Genomic DNA, 18,361 nt, shown 5'->3' on the forward strand with positions numbered 1-18,361 from the left:
CTGGGGGTCATTCCCATTTTTGTCTAGGCGCCCCCAACCCACCTCATGGAGGCCGGCCAGGAGCACCCATGACAGCAGCAGATGGTACAGTATGACTGGTAACCGTCTTTGCTAACTTGCAAAGGAAAGGAGCTGCAGCTGCTGCTGTGTAGCACTGTAGCACCGCGTCTGTCAGCAGCATCTAGTAGACATACGATGACAGTGAAAAAAGGCTGAACGGGCTCCATGCTTGCCGTGCTATGGCGTCTGCTTGGGCAATCCAGGGAAAAGGGTGGAACATGATTGTCTGCCGTTGCTTTCACGGAGGGGGGGTTGACTGACGACATTTACCCATAGGCACCTGCGACAAATTTTTGGCCCCATCAGGCATTGGGAGCTCAACCCAGAATTCCAATGGGCAGCGGGGACTGCGAGAACTGTGGGATAGCTACCACAGTGCACCGCTCCAAAAGTCAACGCTTGCCACGGTTCTATGGACGCACACCGCCGAATTAATGTGCTTAGTGTGGATGCGTGCACTCTACTTTATACAATCTGTTCCGAAAAATCGACTTCTGTAAAATCGGAGTAATTTCGTAGTGTAGACATAGTAGATTTTCAAAAGCACCCAAGTGAATTAGGAGCACAAGTCCCATTGAAAATATTTGAACTTGTGCTCCTAAGTCCCATAGACTCTTGAAAATCCCACCATAAAACATTTTTAAATGTACATCTTGTATGCTGCAGATCAAACAAGATATACACCTTTGACAGGTAATTGTTCCAATAAAGAAAAGGTATTTAAGAGGGAAAACAGCAAATATTAAGTTATTTAGTGTGACATGGCAGACAATGAATATTTAAATTTAAAGTTAAATTTCATATTTAAACCAAGGAACTGACTCAGTTTCCTATGACAACAAGAGTCTACTTACAGAACAAATTTAGAATTTTTATGACAAATACGTTTTGTAAATCTTTTATCGCACTTCACTTTTAGGAAAATTTTTTGTACTAGTAACTCAAAGGCAGTGAAGAATGGATTTCAAATTTTGATGTCTTCTGGTAAGTAAGCATTTACCTACTAAATCTTCTCTGGAAGCAGCAGAACGAGGGGTGCTGGTTCCTGGCTCTATCTTTAATGAAAGCCTGCATTAAAAAAGGAATAGAAGTTAAAGTGTTAATTTATCAGGAACCTGAAGTGTTTTAATGTAAAGCTTTGAAAGCTACAGTATTTGTTGGTTTATGCTGCAAGAAGTTTTGCTATCACAAGTGTAAGAGAGGCTATGCACATGAGCAATTTCAGATATGCATATCACTCACTAGCAATTAAAAGGGGGCAACAACCAACCCCCTTTTTTCTTTTACTTAATCCAAGTTTATATTTATTGTACTTGATGTTCTGCTTTCTACAGCAGTGATGAAAAGAAAAAGGCATGTGCAGGAGTCACAATAGGCAAAACCATTTGTAATCCTCTGTTTTAATTTGTTCTGAAACCCCCTGTAACAGTGGCTCTCAAACTTTTTTTACTGGTGACCCCTTTCACATAGCATGTCTCTGAGTGCGACCCCCCACTTATAAATTAAAAACATTTTTTTATATATTTAACACCATTTTAAATGCTGGAGGCAAAGCGGGGTTTGGGATGGAGGATGACAGCTTGCAATTCCCCATGTAATAACCTCACGACCCCCTGAGGGGTTGCGACCCCCAGTTTGAGAACCCCTGCCCTATAAGTTTTAACCAATAAGAACATAAGAATGGCCACACTGGGTCAGATCAATGATCCGTCTAGCCAAGTACCCTGTCTTCAGACAGTGGCCAGTGCCAGATGCTTCAGACGGAGTGAACAGAAGACAACAAATTTATCAAGTGATCCACCCCATCTTCCAGTTCCAGCTTCTAGTAGTCAGAGGTGTAGACACACTCAAGGCATGGAGTTGCATCCCTGACCATCTTGGCTAATAGCCATTGAGGGACCTATCTTCCATGAACTTATCTAATTCTTTTTTTGAATCAGATATACTTTTGGCCCTCACAACATCCCTTGGCAATGAGTTTCACGGGTCAACTGAGTGTTGTGGGAAGAAGTACTTCCACGTGTTTGTTTTAAACTGCTACCTATTAATTTCACTGGATGACCCCTTGTTCATATGTTATGTGAAGGGGTAAACATCACCAGTGAAATGTGCTCTACTATTTTAAAAACAAATGAAATATCCTTCTGTAGATTTTTGATACAATATATAATCATATTGACTGGGTTAATAATTCAAGCTGTTTACTTTTCCATGATGTCTTCAATACTATTGGAAAGCTGCAAACTGCTTTTTGCTGAACATTTTGATGAACTGACCATTTTTAAATTAACGAAGTTAGGAAGAACTTTTTAGAAAATAAAAGTTTAAAGGTTTGTTAGCCACAGGAATAATTTATACAATATTGTTAACATTTTAAAATTACCAGTTCAATACAGCTTCACGAAAAAGGAAACTGTTTAAGTACTTTTTCTTCTGAGACTTAATTTTAAGTAACTATCTTAATTGTGGATAGTTACCTTTCTGACCCTTCACCTGTCAGAGAAAAGGGGTAGTTTTCGTTTGAAGAGAAAGAAAATGCTACAAGATTTAAGTATCAATTGGTTTTCTCAAAGTAGTAATGGCCATCTCCTTTCACCTTGAAGAGACTAAACTTATTATCTCCACAATTTTCTCAGTATACAAAGGCATATGCACTGCTAAAATCATATTCCTCATTCAGTTAAACCACATGACTCCATTGACTTCGCCTAGTCGATAAAATGAAGATAGGAATCGCTACTTTGGACCAATTCACTATATCTTCTAGTCCAATATCTAATCTCTGACTGTGGTCAGCACCAGATGGTTCACAAGAAGGTGCAAGAATCTCTAATGAACAATTATAGAATAGCTTCCTTAGAATTCCATGGAATTTTCTTTCTAGCTATCACCAATGATTGGCTTATGCCCTGAAGCATGAGGATTTATATCCCTTATAATTTTTAATCTCTCCCATAAACCTATGGATGTTCTATAGTTACTTAGATACATGTAGTTCTTTTTGGAATTCTGCTAAGATCTTGGAATCAATTATATTTTGTGGCAAATGAGTTACACAGGTTAATTAAGTGTTGTATAAAATTTAATTTCCTTTTATCAAATGTAAATGTATTTCTTTCCATTCTATCGGATACCCCTTAGTTCTTATATGAAAAAGTGTAAAGAGGAGTGCCTAGTTTACCTTCGCTATACCATTCATTACTTTGTATATCTTTATTACCTTATATCTCCTCTCCAAACAGTTCCATCTTTCCACTCTCTCCTCATATACAAGTCTCTCCATGCCTGTTATTTTCATTGTCTACTTCTGTATCCCTTCTATTATGCTTAAAGGGTTTTCCAAATAAAAAAAATTCCACTCTGCATTTTTAATTCTTTCTATTGTTACAACACCTAAAATTACTGAAATAGAGTAATGAAAAAAAAACAAACTCTGCTCTGATCAGTTTGTTTACTTTCTGCCTTCAACAGCATTTTGCAGTTTTACAGCAGAGTAAAGATACTATACTGGATTTTTTCCAACTTTAATGTTTAATTTTCTTAAATATCTATCCCTCAAACAATAACATAAAATAAAACGTTTAAAGGAAAAATTTAAGTCACGACTACTGTTGCTTATTTTCTAACTCCAATTTCTTCTCAGTCTCCTTATAGTAAAGAAAGAGAGACTTAAGAGAGTGGCAGCGTTGAGGTTGGATTCATTTACCTAAATGAAAGCAGGGTCTCTTGCCTGCTCATTATTGTATTCAAGGTTTCTGTTACATAAAACTCACTTTTTTAGAAGGGAAAAGAAAAGGTTACCTAGTCAGTTGTAGAATTTTATACTTACTTGTAATTGTCATCTTCCACAAACTTTTGTAGCTCTTCTATGTATTGAACTGAGTTCAAGTATTTTTGGACATGAGGCAACAGAGGAATATCTAGAGAAGAGGCAATATATCAGTTATGACTATGTCATTCATCATTAGACAAAGGGAGTTTCTTGAAAACATCTGCATACAAGCAGATATTTCTCTTGCTGTCTTTAGTTGGGGCCATAAAATACAATGATCCCTCACCACTGTTTTGCAGTTTTTTGTTCCCCCTCATCCATAACCATGCCTTGGCTGACCTCCCCTGCACCCAAGGAAGGCCAGATCTTCACAGCATGTATTTTGAAAATACAGAAGAGATAAATAGAGGATAAGTAAGTCTCATTCTATCTCTGCCTGCTGACAGGAGAGATAACCCAACAATTCCAGAATTTGGTTTTAATAAGGTTTATGGTTTTAAGATGGGAATGGTACATTAATTGGTTAAGACTTATTAAATAACAGCTTGGTTGAAGATGAACATTTTTATTTTATTAATTAGTTGCCCTCAATAATACTGCAAAAGAAATAAATGAGCTAGATTACCATATTCACAGGACTGCTGAAAATCTGAGATTATTCTAAGTATGTTGTTCATTAAATTTGATCTCTGCTCGCTTTCCAGAATGCTCCCTGTAGATGGGTATGCGGAGTCAATATACGTCAAGTCCGAGAGATAAATACCTGAATGAATAAGATTAGAGTGAATATTTCCTTTATTAAATGTTTCAAATTTAAAAGAAAAAGCAATTAATTGAATTTGAATGTACTTCTGCTCACACTTACTAATGTGTACAAGGATCCACTGTGACATTTAATCTTTGTCTTGCTCCAGGAGCAATGGAGAAAAAGCCCTGTGCCTGCAAGAGCTCTTTGCTGGTTTGTGCCTCAAGGAGGCACAAATAATATTGCTTGGAAATGTTGTGCCACCCCTTGGGGATTCAATAAGTACTCCCCTTCATCACTTGTCCAGTGGTTTTGCCTCACTCCTTTCTCAGCCCTATTTGCAGTGAACAGCTCCAGCAGCAGTACTAGCTCAGTGAAATCTTTGCGCTTTCCGAGTGTAAGGACTTGCATTCTCTCCCAGGGGTGAAAGTAACTTAAAGGACTTACCAGTACGCCAGAGTCCTGAGTGGGGGCCTGGACTCAACTGGAAGAGGTGTGGCCTCAACTGGAAGAGGTGTGGCCTTTAAATCAAGATTTAAAGGCCCCGGGGCTCCGGCTGGGAGCCCCAGGGCCTTTAAATAACCCCCCAAGCTACCAGCTACAGAGGCAGCTGGAAACCCCGGAGCTAAGGGGCGATTTAAAGGGCCCGGGGCTCCTGCCGCTATGGGGAGACCTTTAAAGCACCGCCGGAGCCCTGCCACCGCTACCCCTCCCCTGGGGCTCTGGCAGCCGGGCTCAGGCGGTGCTTTAAAGGGTCCGGGGCTCCCCGCAGTGACAGGAGCCCCGGGCCCTTTAAAGCACTGTCCGAGCCCTGCTGCCTGAGCCCCTGGGTAGGCGGCAGGGCTCGGGCGGCACTTTAAAGGGCTGGGGCTCCCCGAAGCGGCACGAGCCCTGGGGTAGCAGCGGTAGGGCTCGGGCGGCGCTTTAAAGGGCTCCCCGCAGCGGCAGGAGCCCCAGGCCCTTTAAAGCACCAGCCTGGGGAAGCTGGTTCGGTCTGGTACGCCATACCAGCTTACTTTCACCTCTGTTCTCTACACAGGGGCCAGGCACAATGGAAGGTTGGAAGCTTTCCTTGTGTATTATACAGGGACCAGGCACAATCTGACCTTTAGTCTTTGACAGTGGAAGCATATTAACATTTCAGAATCTGCAAAGTAAGTATCAAACTATGTGCAACTATGCCAGGTCTCATTTCTAAGCTTTTGTCATCCCAACAATTAATCATCATTCACTTGACAAGCCTGTAGGGGTATTCAACACAGAAGGTTCAAAAACATGAACTTTGTTAAACGTTTTCAATGTGATAAAATCTAATAAGATGTAAGTTTTTATCAGGGGAGATTAACTAACCATTGGAACACTTTTCCAATGTGGTGATTCTTCATCACCAGCATTTATGAAACCAAGACTGGATGTTTTTCTAAAAGATATAATCTAGTTCAACCAGGAATTATTTGGAGGCAGTTCTATGCCTGTTATATACAGTTATCAGACTGGATGATTAGCTTCTGGCCTTAGAATCTACGAATATTTAATTCCCCCAACTCAGCTGTGTTGAAACACACCAACAGAAAAATCTCCCTTTCTATGCCAGCAAAAAAGAAAAGAAAAGCTTCTCAAATTGCAGCAACGGGAAAGCGTTTGCTAGACAAAGAGTATACACAAATTGAAAACTGATTAGGACACTTGGATTAACACCCTCCCCCCCATAGGTGATGGAACTAGGGCTGATGGGAAGGAGGGGTGGGCTGCCACATCCCCGGGCTTGAAGTGGTTTCCATCATATACAGGGTTTACAGTTTGCTTCAATGGCTTTCAGCACCCTCACTATACAAACTGTTCCAGGACCCCTGCCTCTCCCCCACACTTTGTAAAAGCTCTACAGGATCTTTAATGATTATGAGTGTTTAGTGTCTTAATTCCAAATCTCATCTTTAAAGCTTCCATCTTCTTCCTTCACCACTGGCAACTTCATTATTCTCTGTCCCAAAGGCTCAAAACTTTGAAGTTAAAAGCAAGCAGGATTTAACAGCAGCATTAACGTGTGTGAAGAAGGAGGGGGGAAAAGCAGTAAAAGAAGACATCAAAGTCCATGTATTCCTCTCCATTTCCACTTTCAAAGCCTTGTCCCAGCCCTGACCATTTATTGCTGCAACAAATGCAACACTATTCCCTCTCACCAACATGACACTTGCATCACATTTCCTTTAATTCCCTTGCATGTTGGTAGAGGGGCCCTCACTATCTACAAATAAGGTGGGTGAAGAATGGACTGTAAGGAGTGGAAAAAAGGCTACTGAATTTCATCTCCATCACAAGGCTGGCTGAGTTATCAATGCAAAGTGTCATGCTTTGTGTGGGGATGGGTGAATTTCATTCTAAATATATACATGCCCCAATATAGCCACACAATTTTTAAATTCATTTCACTAATAGCTTATTTGTTACACAAGAATTCAAAAGTGCTGAAAAGGTAGAACCTTGAGTTTTTCCTCTATCAGGGATAGATGTAATATCAAACATCTGTCTAGGGTAAGGGCATGATGATTATGCATGGGTTTTATCCCCTTGACATTTTGCCATTATTTTTTATTCATGATTTAACAGCAGGTTGCTATGTATCATAACAATCCCTAATGCCTTTTCCCACTAAAAACCAGTAAGCAAAACTGTGCACAACTATGGGAAAAATGAAAGTCTTTATTTCTGATGAGTTTGAAGACCTTTCTCTCCAATTCCCTCATTTTGGATTCTGAAGTAGAAAATGCTTTTGTTTCAACTGCTCTTCTACCACACTGGTTGCGTAGATCTCTTCTCTTGGTTTGAACTTTATGTCTTCTATTTACCACTTCTACATCTACTGCTGTTTCAGCATCTGGTAAGAGCTTCTCATGGTCTGCACATTTCACTGTAGGGATGCACACACATACTTACACCCATCCCCCCCAGGAGATATCCATATCATAAGAAAATGTGACCGCTTTGCCTACATTCTGCTCGCTAATCCGTCTTTACTGTGACTATGCTAACACTGTAAACTTCTGAGCAGCTTGATGCTGCTACCACTTAAAAACAACCTGTTACAGAAATGATTTCCTTTCATCCCCCAAGATACAGTCTGAAGTGCAGGACAGGCAATATTCAGTCCTGTAACTGTTAAAAGGCCCAATATAACATGACCCTGCAGGGTGAGAAAAACTTCATAGATTACCCTTGGAATGGGGAAAATCTCAGTTTTCTAATGAGACAAAGCACTTGCTTCAGCCCTGGAAGGTTTCAATATATCCAACCTTAAATTCAATACTTTGTACAAAAAACCCTGCTATTTTAGGTAATACTTATGGGACTTCTAAAATTAGTTATTTTTTCTTTTTTCTGAGACCTGTATAATTAGGGTCAAAGTAACCCAAAAATGTTTGGCTTTGCAGGTGGAAGAACATTAAAAAAACCACTTAGTTGGAGCAGTGATTGTGTTTGTACAGCTCCTAACACAGTGGAGCTCTCAGTCCTGAGTGGGGCCTCTGGGCATTGCTCCAATATTAATATACAAACACAGTCTGCATGCACACAGAAGCAAGTTAAAAGCCTTCTGGTTGAAAGGTGACAAAAAAGTTCATAGAAAGTTATTAAATAGAATCTGATATAGAGTTTAATTTTATTTTCATCTAATTTTTAATTCAGGATTTTTTATTCTGCTAATCTTATAATATTAATTTATTTAAATTATAAATTAATAACTGTCAAATTATTATTTAATATTTATATTGTGGTGGTACCTAAAGGTTTTAACCATGTTAGGTCCCATTGTACTAGGCAGTGTCCAGAGATAGTTGTTAAAAGTCCCTGATCTGAACAGAATACTATCTAAAATAGAAAGAAGGGTGAATAATGTTTACTGGTTCAAACAACAGAGATTCATAAGGAACAAAAGTGTAGTATTGGTTATAAGTTTGTGGATTAGTGAACAGATTATTTCTGGAAGGAGATATCTAAACAATTATTTCTTCCTTAAAGTTAAGTGACAGCCTTTTTATCTTTAGCACAATTAAGAGTACCTTTCTAGACAACTCCTCTGCAAAATACAAGATCCTTGGACCTATTTATCAAATCTAAAACAATTTTAAGAGAAAAAAACAAATAAACCATAAAATTTAGTCAGTCATTTCTGAAGAAATTGACAACTACACTAAACAAAACCCCAAACTGAATCGACTCCTGTACACAAACTCTCAAGTCACAGAATTAAAAGCTGACGATGGTATCCTTCGTTTCTTAAAAGTACGTAATACATGTGGCTTCTGCTTCTTTTAATACTAATCAGATGGCATCAAATATTCTAATACCTAACCCAACACCAAACATAGCTTTAACATTTTCCACATGTATCAGATTCTTTGAGAATGTAACAACAGCTAAAACTGTTTCTTATTAAGTGAACTTCAAGAATTGAATGTGACATTCTGTTCAACATTCTTCTAGACTATAAATGGTTCATTTTTCCTGTTGTACCCAGTCAGTCTGCCTCTTTTATTCCTGGGAACACAAGTTGAGTTCATCAGTCTGAAAGAATCTTTCTTCTAAATGAACCCCAGTACTGTAAAAACTTGAAAGGCATCTTTAGGCTGTGAAATAAAATGTTAGTTTTGTAATTGCCTGCTGAACTCTTGCACAGACTGTTTCCATGTAGTGCCCTCCCTCTAACCAGCAAACAATCTTTCCTTGTCCATAGCTCTTCAGCCTCCCCTTGCCCTTTCATAAAGGCTATGATAGGAAACCCTAAGGAGTTTTGTTTGCTCTTCAGTGAGTTCATAGTGACATCAGAGGTGGGCTGAACGGCTAAGTCTAGTGCGTGTTTGTTTAAGAAAAGGAAAACTGTCCAAGCGTACTGTATATGGAATCTGGGTCAGCTGTAGCTGGTTAGTGCATTTCTGCATGTGACAGTAAGACACAGCAGCTTCAAACACACTACTATCCCTTTTTCTGGAATAGAATACACTGGAACTTCAGTTATGTTTCTTAGAGAGATTTAGTTAGATTGATTTTTTTATTCTATTAAATCTGCAGGAAGACTATCAATTCTTTAATACAGTTTGGATCTAACAGGGCAAGAAAAAAAGTTTTCACTAGAACTACAGATTAACAAACAACACTGGTAACACAAAGAAGAAAAAACAAGTTGACTTCTGGATTTTCAATCTACTGTAGAAGCAAAAAGCAGCAGCAAAATTTGTTTTTGGTAAGTTTTCTATTTAAGCTTAATTGCAAATCCATAGGTAAATTATTTGCAAGCAAGTCTGCATGTGGCTGTTGTATATATATGCACAATTCTGCATGAGATTGGTCATTTATGTATATAATACTATCCTAAGAGTTATTTGATAACTCTCAAACATTAAACTAATTTCTGTAGCATCTGATAATAATCATTAAAAAACTCTACGACACTAGAACAGTTTAACATAGGGGAAAATCATGACAGCATGAACCAATTCATTTGTTTGAGTTGTTTTGAAATACTCTTTAGTCCAATTTTTATTCTACTGCATCTGTAAATTTTATTTTAGGTTAGCTTAATGACTTAGTGCACATATATGGTTATAGAAAATCAGCAGATAGCATAAAGAAAATTATTTAGTATATGTAGTTAGTGTATCTTGAACATAATGGGTAACACCCTGGCCCCGTCAAAGTTAATGGCAAAGTTCCCACTGACTTCAATAGAGCCAGGATTTCACCCAACTTCACAGAGCATACTGGTAAGCTAGCACTACTAGAGCTAGAAAATGGATATCCAAGTAAAACCACTTTAGAAGAAAACAGACCAGCACAGTCAACAATTCAAACAGCTACTAATATGCATCAATCCAACTAATATGTTTTATTAGGGGAATTTCTATCCAAGACTACTATTTGCATTTTCTCTATTAACAAACAATTATTCCAGTTGTACAAACAAACAAGAATAATATTGGTCATATATCAGTTCAAAACAACATTAAAACCTGTAACTTGACAGAAAATCAAGTTGTTTAAATCCAAATTCTTGTAGCCAAATACTCATCTTTTCCTTTCCTTTAAAAGCTTTAACTATGTGTAATAAAGGATAGCTGTGTGTACATTTGGCTACTGGTGTGTTCCCAATGCATCCACAAAACTACAGGACTAAAATTTAAGAGAATGAAAGTTAATTATTGAATGACTGGTTAAAGTGCAAAGCCCCTGAAGTGTTTCATAAATAATATTGTGAATCCTAGTTTACAACTGTATTTATGCTAAATGGAGAAACACTTAAGGTTTTTATATTTGAAAAATCAAAATGGTTAAACTTGAAATCTAGTTATTAGGACTGAAGAAAAAAGCAGAATTAAAAAATATCAACAGTTTAAACAAAGTTTACACTTTTCATCTCCCCCAATGCATTTTTCAAGACGGATAAATACAAAAACATTAAACCATCTAGAACAATGGAAAAGATATAAAGTAACTATTTGTATTTACCAATCCTCAGGAATCACCTGCAGATTAAGAGACCACAGAAAAAAAGCTAAAGGGAAATGTAGGTGTGGCAAAAAAAGTTTTTTGGGAAAAATAACTATGGGATAAAACAAAAGTCTTAGACATTCTTGACAACCTGTTCAAATTCTTTAAACGGTAAATGACTATTTTTTCTAACCCTCCTCTGGCTCCCATTACAATATGCTATGGGGTGTAACCAAGAAAGCGGAATGTCATTGGAAAAATCTACATTATGTGTTTTTGAAAGTAGTCTTTACTACTGACACATTTAGTTACTTAAGGTCTTTGCTACACACATTTTAGAACAGTTCCTAAAATATCTCAACAGCTGAGTCAATAATTCTGGAGCTATATGTTTTTGGACCCTAGGCACTAGTTTTTTGCTCTGAAGGGTTTATTTTAAATAATCAGTGGAATATCAATATTTATAGTCAGAATATTTTGGACCTTATGGAAAGTGTAGCTTCTGCCAAAAGTTACATAACTGTTACCAAGTTTATTCTGACAGCAATAACTGGTTTTAATTGGCTGTTCCTCAGATGTGCTGCTATTAATCTGGTCTGTGAGAGGTATATACTGATTAATGAACCAAAACTTCTCAGAGCTTACCTACTGCCAAGTGCAAAATGTTTTCAATATCAGTTCTGCAGAGAATTTCTAAACATGCGCAATGCTCACCAGTCTAGTATTTCTGCTTGTTAAAAAGTTACATGTAGGTAATGTAGTTGCAAACAAAAGCCAAAACTTCTGGCTACCAGGAACACAGTGACTTTTGAATCTGAATAGCTTTAAAAAAACAAACAAACAAAAAAACCTGAGGATTTCATTGATGTTTTTGCTAAATTTTCATAATATATGGCATGATAATCTTTAAAATCCTCTTCTGCTGAGAGATTTTCTTTCAATTTTTAATTTTAAAAGCAATTGTCAAGTTTCCCTGCTGAAAATTTTTTTAAAAATCACCTGAAGATTTTAGCCTATCTTGAAAATAGCCTTCTGTTTGTCCTAAGGAGTATTTTGAGTAGAAATGCTAAACATAATTCTGTTGTACCACTATAGTGATCTGACACACAAAATACAAGATTGTATTATTACTGGATTCTAGTGAACAGAGATTTAAGTAATCCAGTTATATAGTCCAAAGTAGAGGCACTCGCTGAACAACTGCTTGTCTACATGGTGTAATTTACCAGTAGAACTATATGAATATAATCCTACCAGTATAACTGCGCCTGTAGACACAGTTATTCCAGGATAAGAGTGGTTTTTTTTGTTTAGTTTATGTCATTTTGAAAGCAACATAAAATAAGCCCTCTCCCCCAAAGCCACTCTTATTCTGGAATAAGTATGTCCACATGGAGAATTATACCAGGATGGTTCTGTGGGTAAATTTCCCCACATAGACATTCCCTAAGAGATTTTTTGCTTCTTTTAACAAGGACAAAGCTGTTCAGATGTGTATAACAATAAGATGAAAAAACTCATAATGTGGAAAAATAATTTGCTTTGTTATAAAGCTGTGCTTTTTCTTCTACTGTGTGTGTTCTTAAAGTATGTGCATGTGTGCACCTAAGACTAACTTCCTCTTATTATTTAGAATTTGTCTACTATTTATGACTGCATCTTGTTTTAAAGGTGAACTCTGGAGAAAGTAAAGAAATGCACTGATAATATGTTCTCCAAACAAACAAAGGCCAAAAGCCTGTCCTCAGATTGCATGTTAAATTTCCATCAGTTTCAATAGCAGTAGCCTATGCATATCTGAGGGCAGAATCTGGTCCTAAAAAGTGGAATGAATTAGAAAAATCTGTCATCCCTACTAAGGAAATAAAATCTTTTAGATCTTCAAATTCTATCCTGAGACACAAAATACAAGATGTAATTAAAATATACAAAGTAATTAGAGGGGATTGAAAAACAGGACTAATTTCATGCGATTGAAAGACCACTGTAAACCTTAAATCAACAAAACTTGGAAAATATGTAATCTGTTAGACAGATCACATTTAGCAAAATGACTTAAACCAATTTACATTACAGTTTCTTCCATGGTTTCAAAATTCTAGTATGCTCAGTATGAAAACCACATCAGCTCAAATCAGAACAAATAAATAGCTTTCTTTGTATACAATTCAAATATACCAATTAGAAAATTATACTCTCCACACCTACCCCCCTCTGAATACCTCTGCCAGCACGGACGTATTTAAAAGACATACAGTATTTGTTGGGTAACATGTCATAACCAGGGAGAAACCAATGCTACACTGCAAATGAAAAATTAGGTTGGGTTTGGATTTTTTTTTAAGTTGGTAATAAAGAACATTATTCCTAATTAAATAACAGCTTTGTAATAAATAAACCAGAAGAGGAATTTTGAAACAAAAATAATTAAAGGTAAATTGAAATGCTTTGTTCTGTATTTCCTTTTAAAATTGAGCCTGAGAAAACGTAATGGTACTCTAACTCAAGCTCTATTCACAGTACCTGAATTTTTCTGCTAAAATGTTCAACAATATAACATACAGTGCAAGAGCTCTGTGTGGCTCGAAAGCTTGTCTCTCTCACCAACACAAGATGGTCCAATAAAAGATATCTCACCCACAATATAATAGCTAATATTGAGACAAGTAACATTTTATTTGCTGGTCTGCAGACTCAGTAAGACACCCCTGCACTAGTTTACATTCAGTATATTTTCTTCACAGTTGTAAGGCTTCAGAATTAAAAAAAAAATCAAAATAAATATGCTACAGAATCTGATAGGAACACCAGAAAAGTGCCAGGAGAGTATACCATTGACTTCCAGCACTACCCGGCCCCTTGTTTGAGATCTTTAATCTCTAGCAGGATACATGGGCACAGTGAAACATTACAAATAAATGCATTTTCAATCAGCAGTGTTGCAAACTCTTCCTCTTCATTTACTTGTCAAGACCTGAGTTCAAGCCCTTGGAGTTCTATATTTCCCCTTAAAGTTGCAGGCATTTCTAGACCTGGATATGAAATACAGATCCTTGATCTGCTTAAAAAGTCTTTTTTCCCCCCTATAACAGTTAATGACACCACATAAATTCTACAATCTATGATTGACTACTAAAAAAACCCTTTCATTTTATATTTTATTTTTAAAATGAATTTGTCATTTTTAGGTCATACATTTTATCATAAATTTTGGATTTTTAAAGTACAAGTGTTTGAAAACATTTCAGTTTATCTTTAAATAAAACCATCTGATCTGTTTATTCAAACAAGAGATGAAGGCTACTTAAGAACATAATGTAAGAATGCCCATACTGCAACAGACCAATGGTCCATCTAAGCCCAGTATCCTGTCTTCTGACAGTGGCCAGTGCCAGATGCTTCAGAGGGAATGAACAGAACAGGGCAACTATTGAGTGATCCTAAGCCTCTGACTGCCAGATGCTGGGACTGGACCACAGGGGATGAGACACCCCTTACATGGGTACTTATGGGTATTGAGTTGCTTGGTGGTGTTTAATGGTAGAACATTCTCCAAGCAGTGCCTGTTAGAACAAATGTGCATTCCCTCCTAACCCTCTTCCAGGGCCGGCTCCAGGCACCAGGTGCTTGGGGGCAGCCGCTCCGGAGAGGGGCGGCACGTACAGCTATTCAGCGGCAATTCGGCGGACGGTCCCTCACTCCCGCTCGGAGCGAAGGACCTCCCGCCGAATTGCTGCCGCAGATCGCGATCACGGCTTTTTTCTTGGCTGCTTGGGGTGGCCAAAACCCTGGAGCCAGCCCTGTCCTCTTCTCACCATTTCCAAATGATCTGAGGGTGAAGCTATATAATGGGGCACTGCACCCACTACTGCCTCAGTTCCTTCACCACTAAGCCAGTGGAACCACAATAGGACTCTGAGAAGAAGTATGAATATGCATAGTAATCTTGAAGAACTCAAGTTACAAATAAATAACCTTCATTTCTTCAAGCAGCTCTGCATATTTCTACTTACGTGTAGTTCGACAAGTAGTGCTGAAAGCTCAGGAGGTAGGACCAGAGAAAAGACAGTTACCTTTTCTGTAACTGGTGTTCTTCGAGATGTGTTGCTCATGTCTGTTTCACAGTAGGCGTGCATGCTCGCCATGTGCACCGGTGTCCGAAGTTTTCCCCCAGCATTACCCGTCGGGGAGCGCCCCTAGCAACCCCTGGAGTGGCGCCTCCATGGTGCGGTATAAGGTGCACTGCACGCTCCCCCCACCCTCAGTTCCTTCTTGCCAGACAACTCCGACAGAGGGGAAGGAGGGCGGATGTGGAATAGACATGAGCAACATATCTCAAAGAAAACCAGTTACGGAAAAAGTAACTGTCTTTTCTTCTTCTAGTGATTGCTTATGTGTATTCCACAGTAGGTGATTCCAAGTTATATCTGTTGGAGGTGGGTAAGAGTTCACAAATTCTCAGGATGGTTTGGAAGACGATCACATAATGCGAAGTGAAAGTGTGAACTGAAGACCACATATCAGCCCTACAAATGTCCTGGATGGGGACATGGGCCAAAAAGGTGGCTAACGAGGCCTGCGCCCTAGTCGAGTGTGCCCTCACAATTGACGGTGGGTGTCATAACTATAAAGTGAAGGGTAACAGCTCTCCTGTGTACAATACTATAAAATCCCTCCTGGCCAGAGACTCCAAAATCCTTTTACCTGTAAAGGGTTAAGAAGCTCAGGTAACCTGGCTGACACCTGACCCAAAGGACCAATAAGGGGACAAGATACTTTCAAATCTTGGTGGGGGGAAGGCTTTTGTTTGGGCTCTTTGTTTTGGGGGGAGTTCGTTCTTGGGACTAAGAGGGACCAGACATCAATCCATGCTCTCCAAATCTTTCTGAACAAGTCTCTCATATTTCAAACTTGTAAGTACAGCCAGGCAAGGCATGTTAGTTTTATCTTTGTTTTCTCAACTTGTAAATGCACCTTTTACTAGGGTGTTTACCTCTGTTTGCTGTAACTTTGAACCTAAGGCTAGAGGGGGTTCCTCTGGACTCTAAGTTTGATTACCCTGTAAAGTTATTTTCCCTCCTGATTTTACAGAGATGATTTTTACCTTTTTCTTTAATTAAAAGCCTTCTTTTTAAGAACCTGGTTGATTTTTCCTTGTTTTTAGATCCAAGGGGGTTGGATCTTGATCCACCAGGAGTTGGTGGGAGAAAGGAGGGGGATGGTTAATTTCTTCTTGTTTTAAGATCCAAGGGCTTTGGATCTGTATTCACCAGGGAATTGGTGAAGAGTCTCTCAAAGCTACCCAGGGAAGGGAATTAGCACGTTGGGAGTGGTGGCAGCAGACCAGATCTAAGCTGGTAGTTAAGCTTAGAAGTTTTCATGCAAGCCCCCACATCTGTACCCTAAAGTTCAGAGTGGGGAAGGAGCCTTGACAGTGGGGGATTCCCACCAGGTCATAACAGGTATGGATACATGATGTGAACCAGTTGGCGAGCTGCTGAGTGGAGATCAGCTGACCCTTCATGCATTTTGCCAAGGCAATGAACAGCTGCGAGGACTTTCTGAACAGTTTGTTCCCGCTCCAGATAGAAAGCCAGAGCCCGTCACACATCCAGCGTGTGGAGGCGGCACTGCTCACTGGACGCGTGGGGCTTGAGGCAGAGGACCGACAGAAAAATGTTCTGACCCATGTGGTAGGCGGAGACCAGTTTCGGGAGGAATGAAGGATGTGAGCAGAGCTGGACCTTATCCTTATGGAACACCATGTACAGGGGCTCGGAGGTCAGGGCCCTGAGTTCTGAGACCCATCTAGCTGACGTGATCGCCACCGGGAAGGCTACCTTCCACAAGAGGTGCGACCAGGAGCATGTAGCTAGCGGCTCAAACGGGGGGCCTGTGAGGCAGGCCAGTGGCACCAGGCTCAGGTCCCACTGTAGGACTGAGGGCCTGACGAATGGGAAGAGACGATCCAATCCCTTAAGGAATCAGCCAGTCATAGCATGAGAGAATACCATGTGGCCCTGCACCGGCGGGTGGAAGGCCGATATGGCCGCCAAGTGTACCTTGACAGACAAGGGCGCCAGGCCCTGGGCCCTAAGGTGAAGGAAGTTGTCCAAAATGAGCCGGATTGGAGCAGCCATGGGGGAAAGACGCCCCGCTCATCTGACCATCGGGAGAACCGAGACCACTTTGCCAAGTAGGCTCGGCCCATGGAGGGGCGCATGCTTCCAAAAGGACGCGCTGAACCCCCTCCGAGCACGTCCTCTCCTCCCAGCCTAACCATTGAGCAGCCATGCCGTGAGGTGGAGTGCTGCTAGGTTGGAGTGAAGGAGGCGGCCCTGGTCCTGGGAGAGCAGGTCCGGGCGGGACGGCAACGGTGGGGCGACCGCCAGGCCCATGAGGGTCCCGTACCAATGCTGCTTGAGCAATCAGTAGGACCGGGCCTCGTCTGTCTTTACCTTTTCCAGGACCTTGCCTATCAGTGGGAACGGGGGGAAGGCATAGAGAAACCAGCCTGACCAGGACAGGAGGAGGGCATCGGAGATAGCACCCCCCCGCCCCCCGAGCAGAACTGGGGACAGCGACGGTTCTGCTGAGTCGCAAACAGGTCCACCTGGGGAGTTTCCCACTCTTGGAAAAGTCTATACACCACCTCTGGGTGAAGAGACCACTCGTGTTGAGGGGAGAAGTCCCTGCTCAAGTGATCCACCCGTTCCGGGCACCCGGTAGGTGGTAGGCAAATGTCATGGCTATCCAGAAGTCTCACAGCCTGAGGGCTTCCTGGCAGAGGATCGGGCCCCGCCTTGCCTGTTGATGTAAAACATCGAGGCCGTGTTGTCTGCGAGAACCCTGACCACCCGGCCCTCCAGGTGCGAGCGGAAGGCCATGCACGCCAGCCACACCACCCTGAGCTCCTTGATGTTTATGTGGAGGGTCAGGTCCTGCGCAGACCACAGACCTTGGGTCTGAACGTCCCCAACATGGGCTCCCCACCCCGGATCCGATTCATCAGACACCAGTTTCATCGACAGTGGCCTGCCTGTGAATGGGACCCCCTGGAGGATGTTCCCCGGGGAGGACCACCATTGTAGGGAGGCGATCACCGGTTCACCACAGCGAGGACTTTGTCCATCCTGACTCTGGCCTGGGAGAATGCCAAGGCCAACCAGAGCTGGAGGGGCCTCATCCTGAGTCTGGCATGGCAGACCACATACGTGCACGCTGACATGTGACCCAAGAGCTGGAGGCACTCTCTGGCTGTTGTCACTGGAAACATCGTGACTGTGTCGATGAACCCTTTCAGG

The 18,361-nt window shown here is 40.6% G+C and overlaps 2 protein-coding genes across 18 annotated transcripts in view; one reads left to right on the forward strand and one right to left on the reverse strand.

Annotated features, from left to right (window-relative positions):
- The window catches only part of RALGPS2 (Ral GEF with PH domain and SH3 binding motif 2), a 286,135-nt gene that overhangs the window by 81,731 nt on the left and 186,043 nt on the right, over nucleotides 1-18,361 (reverse strand). For all 17 annotated transcript variants that reach the window (XR_010590027.1, XR_010590025.1, XR_010590028.1 and 14 more), the window contains 3 exons: nucleotides 4,458-4,595; nucleotides 3,890-3,980; nucleotides 1,061-1,128 (listed from right to left, as the gene is read on the reverse strand). Coding sequence is in view for 12 of the 17 variants with exons in the window: in XM_005304201.5 (XP_005304258.1) it covers nucleotides 1,061-1,128; nucleotides 3,890-3,980; nucleotides 4,458-4,595 (297 nt within the window). In the remaining 5 variants the exon portion in view is untranslated. The remainder of the gene's footprint in view (nucleotides 1-1,060; nucleotides 1,129-3,889; nucleotides 3,981-4,457; nucleotides 4,596-18,361) is intronic.
- ANGPTL1 (angiopoietin like 1) overlaps nucleotides 9,437-18,361 on the forward strand; it is a 38,698-nt gene continuing 29,773 nt past the window's right edge. Inside the window, exon 1 of the mRNA XM_005304199.4 lies at nucleotides 9,437-9,813. The gene's annotated coding sequence lies outside the window, so the exon portion shown is untranslated. The remainder of the gene's footprint in view (nucleotides 9,814-18,361) is intronic.

This window comes from Chrysemys picta, chromosome 8, assembly GCF_011386835.1.
Source record: "Chrysemys picta bellii isolate R12L10 chromosome 8, ASM1138683v2, whole genome shotgun sequence".
NCBI lineage: Eukaryota > Metazoa > Chordata > Testudines > Emydidae > Chrysemys > Chrysemys picta.